The 5,876-nt window shown below is 48.7% G+C and overlaps 1 protein-coding gene across 1 annotated transcript in view; it reads left to right on the top strand.

Moving 5' to 3' along the window:
- LOC127033119 (killer cell lectin-like receptor subfamily F member 1) overlaps positions 1 to 2,569 on the top strand; it is a 3,646-nt gene extending 1,077 nt beyond the window's left edge. Inside the window, exons 2-4 of the mRNA XM_050920924.1 lie at positions 980 to 1,216; positions 1,546 to 1,655; positions 2,449 to 2,569. Of these exons, the coding sequence (XP_050776881.1) occupies positions 980 to 1,216; positions 1,546 to 1,655; positions 2,449 to 2,569 (468 nt within the window). The remainder of the gene's footprint in view (positions 1 to 979; positions 1,217 to 1,545; positions 1,656 to 2,448) is intronic.
- Positions 2,570 to 5,876: the final 3,307 nt, after the last annotated feature.

Below are 5,876 nucleotides of genomic sequence, written 5' to 3'. Positions count from 1 at the left end.
CCCCCCCCCCTGCCACTTCTCCCTTTCAGGTGTTCCCTCCCTAGGTTCCTGGAGAGAGACACAGAAGCAAGCTCCGTGAATCTAAACAGAGGGACTCCACCCTCCCCGTTCCCAGTCCTGGAAAACAGAATTACAGAGAGCTAATCTCTCTTCCCCCCTCACCCAGGGGAATGCAAAGTCAGGCTAGTAAATCTGACACACACAGATTTCCCCCTGACTCTTCCTCCCACCAATTCCCTGGTGAGCACAGACTTAATTCCCTGGAGTTCCCCACTAAAAAAAAACTCCAACAGGTCTTAAAAGAAAGCTTTATGTAAAAAGAAAGAAAAATACATAAAAATTGGTCTCTTTGTATTAAGGTGACAAATACAGGGTCAATTGCTTAAAAGAAATATGAATAAACAGCCTTATTTAAAAAGAATACAATTCAAAACACTCCAGCAACTATACCCAGGTAAATACAAAAGAAAACAATAGAAACCTGACTGCCTTACTATATTTGTACTTACAACTTGGAAATAGAAGATTAGAAAGCAGGAAACAGAAATCCTCTCATAGCCGAGAGAGAGACAGACACAAGACAAAGAACTCAGACACAAACTTCCCTCCACTCAGACCTGAAAAAGTCTGGTTTCCTGATTGGTCCTCTAGTCAGGTGTTTCAGGTTACTTTTTTCAGGTGAAAGAGACATTAACCTTAGCTATCTGTTTATGACAGGGCTCCAGAAGTGGTTCAGCAGAGAAGGTGACAGTTTTGTCGTGTCTTTCATTTCAGCGGTTCGGTGCTCCTTGGGGGTAAATGCATTGTGTGATACTGAGCCTGTAAAATGTGAATTGTGTGCCTGAGCTCATGAATTCCTATTCACATCACAGCTCTGCCAGAGCACCTCTCTCCTGCCCCACACCTCCAGTGAGCCTTTCCTCAAACAAACAATGAACAAAGAGAAATGTCTTGGCTGAGAATGTTTATCGTTTGAAAGCCCCTCGTGAACACAGGGAAGCTCAACATTGTTCAGAGGCTTCCAGCCCATGTATTGCTGCCTTTTCCATGTCTCTTTCCAGAGGGCTGTGGATGCAAACTGTGCCCTGCTGACTGGCTGCCGCACAAGAACAAATGCTATTGGGTCTCTAAAGAAAGTAAAACCTGGAGTGAGAGTCGTGAGGACTGCTCAGCGAAGAGCTCTCAGATGCTGGTGATCCAAGACAAGGAGGAGATGGTACAGTAAATAAAGATGGCTTAACCCGCCCCTTGAGAGATGTGTCGCTAGTCATAATGTAATACAATGGGCTCGCAGCAAAACAACAAGGCCCTGGCTGTATGACATTTGGCTTAAGAAAAATCTATTCCAGAGCACATTAAAATGTCATTGATACGTGGAAGGGAAGGATGGGGTGAGACTGGGAAAGAGAACCATCAGAAATTGGGTTTATATCTATTGCAGAGCTGTGTAGCAGGTTCTCTTCCTTCATTTGCCGAGAGAGCAAAGAAGCCAGAGAATTCCAGCAGGTTATATTCACCCAGACTCCTCCGTCCTGTCACTTACAGGCGTATGTACTGAGTATTCCACAGCTGAACCTGGTCTGGCTTGGACTCCGGGTTCCATCCCCAGAGAGGAAATGGACCTGGGTGGACGGCGCCACGTTCGATGAAACACTGTGAGTGTTCATGGTTCCTATTCTGGCTTTGAAACTGAGTGTGTCTTGCTTGGTGCACAAGTGGGAACACAAGGTTAGTGCTCTCCAATGCTAGTGGGAGCAGAGGTTGTCTGTGAGCACAAGTACAGTTAAGCACCAGGCAGAGTCCTCCCCATGGAGAGATGGTCAGTCTCAAGCCCCCGTGTCCTTGCAAGACCACAGGATGAAGGGGGTCAGGCCAAGGTCTGTTTGGAGAATGGGCATGTCTGGGAAGACACTAGTTTAAGCACAACCCTTGTCTTGCTCAAGAGGCACTTAGCTGTTCACGCCTATGTTAGCTCTCGGCTGTGCTGCTCTGCCTGAGTAAGGTGGCCCTTGTCCAGCAATGTGCTCTTTAATGAAGGGTCAGGGTCCCCTCTCCTGCTGAGTAGCACATTTTACCTCCACCGGGGCTAAAATGGGGGTGGGGAAAGTGGTAGTATTTTCCCAAGCCCCGCCCACCAACTAAGCTCCACCCACTTCAGAGACCACTCAGTGCACATGGAACAATTGTACAAAATAGGACCACACGGGTGCTGCTGGGCTTCTCAGCTTGGCTCCCCAGCAGTGGAGTTTGAACACTCCCCCCCCCCGGGCAGTGTTGGTCAATCATCGCAGTGGATTTTGCGATGTTTTCCAGCACTGAACTGAACCTGCCCAGCTCCTTCCCCACTCTGGGAGGCACGTTACTAACTAGGGCTCTGTGGAAAAGTATGGATGAAGGAAGCTAGTATGGCGAGAGTGACTCCTGTGACTCCTGCTCTTTGTTCCCCAGGGTCCCGCTAACAGATGCTGCTGATAGGGAGAGCTGTGGGATGATCAAAGGGAACCGCACTATTTCAGAAACCTGCACGGCTGTAGCTAAATGGATTTGTGAGAAAGTTCCCCTGAAATAAGCAGTCACACCAGTGAGCTGCACTTGTGTAACTGAAATAGCAAGCACCCTTGTTATTTTTTTTTCTAAAAGAAAAAACAGATTTGCTAATTGAAGAATTCTAAAGTCTCAGACAAACCCATTTTCCAAGGAATCATAGAAGATACAGGGTTGGAAGGGACCTCAGGAGGTCATCTAGTCCAAGCCCGTGCTCAAAGCAGGACCAATTCCCAACTAAATCATCCCAGCCAGGGCTTTGTCAAGCCTGACCTTAAAAACTTCTAAGGAAGAACATTCCACCACTTCCCTAGGTTACCCATTCCGGTGCTTCACCACCCTCCTAGTGAAATAGTGTTTCCTAATATCCATCTTAGACCTTCCCCACTGCAACTTGAGATCATTGCTCCTTGTTTTGCCAGATCCATTCATTTGTTCCTCAGGATCTGGGTCTGATTTCATGAGAAGCTGGCTGCCTCCTGGGCATCGTGTGTGAGCAGACACTCTTGGCTCTCAGGAACAGTTTGAAAATTAAAAGTCGTAAAGCCCCAATGTCACTTTTGGAGACCTATGTGCCATTTGGTCCCCTCTCAAAGGCAGAGTTTTGAACATTCTTCCACCCAGCCCCACTTTCAGCCATAGCCTCTAATTCTGTGGGAGATTTAGGTGAAGAAGTGCCAGTTTGTATTCCCACATCTGGTAGTTGCTTACCGTTTATGCACCCAAATCTGAGCACACAATAGTTCTTGTCACAGATCCACAGGGTCTGGTCTATGTCCAGCCTTTAGTGGGCTGGGCCTGGCCCATGGCTTCCAAGACTCCAAAACTAGGCCTTTGGCACCAACGATCCCTGTCTCTCCCTGTGGCTCCCTGCAGCGAATGCAGACTCCTATGAGAGGCTTGTACTGTACCCCTGCAGCACACACTGCTCCCAGGGAGTATTTGCAGCAACACCAGGAAGCCTTTTCAAAACAAGGTAACAATTTATGTCACCTGCCTACACAATCTGAAAGCCCGTAGGGCAGCATAGGGATGCAAGGGTTAAGGCCTGGTCCCCAGTGGCCAAGCCAGTGCCATCAGCCAGCCGAGCTGGCATGGGATCCATTTTTGCTCCATGTTCTTATGGGTCCCAAATGCAAAATTTTGTCTCTTCAGAGTCCAGCCCTTCTCCGAGTCATCACCCATTGCTCTCTAGCTGGGGCCTGTTTGCCGCTTCCCTTCTGAGAGGTGGCAGGGGACATCTCCTTTGTTTGAACATCATGGTCACTGGGGTTCCCATTGCCTTTCCACATTCTCCTTTGATCTGGGTTGGTTTCTACCAGTCCTTTAATGACCCCTTCATACCATCCCAGACAGCTGTGTGACTCCAACACCACCTGTCTCTTAATCTTCCTCCAAGAGCAGGTTTAACCCTTTTGCACCCCCTGGGTAGCAATGCAGAGAGAAACTGAGGCACATGTGAAAAATATTACAGAAAATGCCCACTTTGTCTGGGATTCCCCCCATACCAAATATCCTTGAATTACAATTCTGAGCATAATACGAGACTTTCTCTTGGAAAATCTGATCCTAAAATCTTTGCAGACGCTGCTCTGGGAATCCACAGGATCCAGTGCCTGCACTTGCTAGCCACTAAGAATCACCCTCTGTCCATAAACTGCCAGTCAGCCCCCATTTTTCAGCTATACTGGTGGTAGGGGCAGGGCAGTGTCAGACACACAGGGTCTGTGCCATGCCCGAACCTTCCATCAGTCCGTTGCTAGTAACTACTTTAGTGCCCTGGACCCCAAGGATCCCCACTGTTCTGCAACAGTCAGCCTGTAACCTCAACGACTCTGAGACTGGGGCTGTGGGGCCCAAGCAACCCATTTGGCAGCTGAACTGAGGTAGGGTCCTGTTCAGACTTTCCTCTCCAGGGTGCAGTGCCCTCAGCGAGTATCTGCAGCGACCCCAGGCAGCCTTTTCAACACAAGGTAACAATTCATCAGTCACCTGCAATAGACATGTTTAGGCTTCAACCCAGGTTTATGTGTATGTAACCCTCCTGCCAGGCCGAGTCGATAGCAGCAAGGGCTTGGTTCAGTACATAGGGGTCCCCTCCCAACAACGTAAAGCAAAACCAGCTCAAGCCCCCACCCAGAGACCTGGGAAAATCTTACACATGCCCCTGGGCACCTCAAAGAGGCAATGCTTCCCCTCTCGCAAGCACAGAGTCTCGGTGTAGCAGAAAATGTTTAATAACATGAGGTAAACGACATCAGCATTAAATCGGGAGAACACCTCAGCTAGAGTTCATAGACCAAACCATGAGCAAAGACCCACACCAGGAAATTGGGCCGTGTCCTTTATCTTTGCTTCTTGAATCCAGCAACCCAAAAATCCCCCGAAGTCCAACACCCCAAAAATCTCTTGAGTCCAGCAACCCAAGGATCACCCAAAGTCCCAAAAGTCTCTATCCCTGGTCAGTGCAGCCCCAGAGTTCAAAAGTTTATCTGCAGGGTTTAACCCTCCCCCCAGACTGGGTGGAAATGGAGGGAGAAAAGGGGGACATGCAGGGTGTAAGGGGCACCTTACGTGGTCTGAGGCCATCTGCCCACCTCTCCATGATGTTCCACTGCAGCCTTCACCACGAGCTGCTCCTGCTGTCCCACGAACTGCTCCACTCTACCAGCCATGCTGCTCTTCCAGCCATCCCCACAAACTGCTCCACTCCTTTCCACCGTTTCATGGACTGCTCCAACACTCCCACAAACTGCTCCACTCCACCAGCTGCTTAGCAATAGATCTTCAGGCTCCCCCACTAGTTAACACAGCACTCAGTAATTTCAGCTCTTAGTAACTTCAGCTCTCTAGTGATTTCAGCTTCTAGTAGGGGAGCCTCAGTGCTGGGGCACTATTGGGCCAAAGCAAATTCACCGCAGCAGCCTGTACCTAGACTCCTAATAAAATGAAAGTTAGCTCTGACAGCAGCAGCAATAACAACAACAAATTGGTGTTTCAGGCTCAGAAAAAGGACCCACACAACAAGGCACAAATCTCTGCACCAAACCTCTCTCATTTCACTAGGTTTTGGAATCCATGTCCCTTGTCTAGCAAGTGCTACTTAGGTGATAGTGAGTCCCTCTGTCATAAAACAGTTTCATTGTCCTTCATTAACATAATCAGGGTAACAACACTTTATTCCTCCTGCCCCAATAACAGAGACACTGGGGATCCCACAGCAGCCAAAGTGACCATTTGGGCTGCTGTGGGCTCATGCTAGGCAGGTGGGTATGCCTATGCAAACAAGATCTGCCCCTGAAGTTCTTTTCCACACTTGCCATAATTCACCA

The sequence above is a fragment of the Gopherus flavomarginatus genome, chromosome 12 (assembly GCF_025201925.1).
Source record: "Gopherus flavomarginatus isolate rGopFla2 chromosome 12, rGopFla2.mat.asm, whole genome shotgun sequence".
NCBI classification, from domain to species: domain Eukaryota; kingdom Metazoa; phylum Chordata; order Testudines; family Testudinidae; genus Gopherus; species Gopherus flavomarginatus.
The sequence above is the reverse complement of the archived record's forward strand: the minus strand, read 5'-3'. Positions and strand labels throughout refer to the sequence as shown.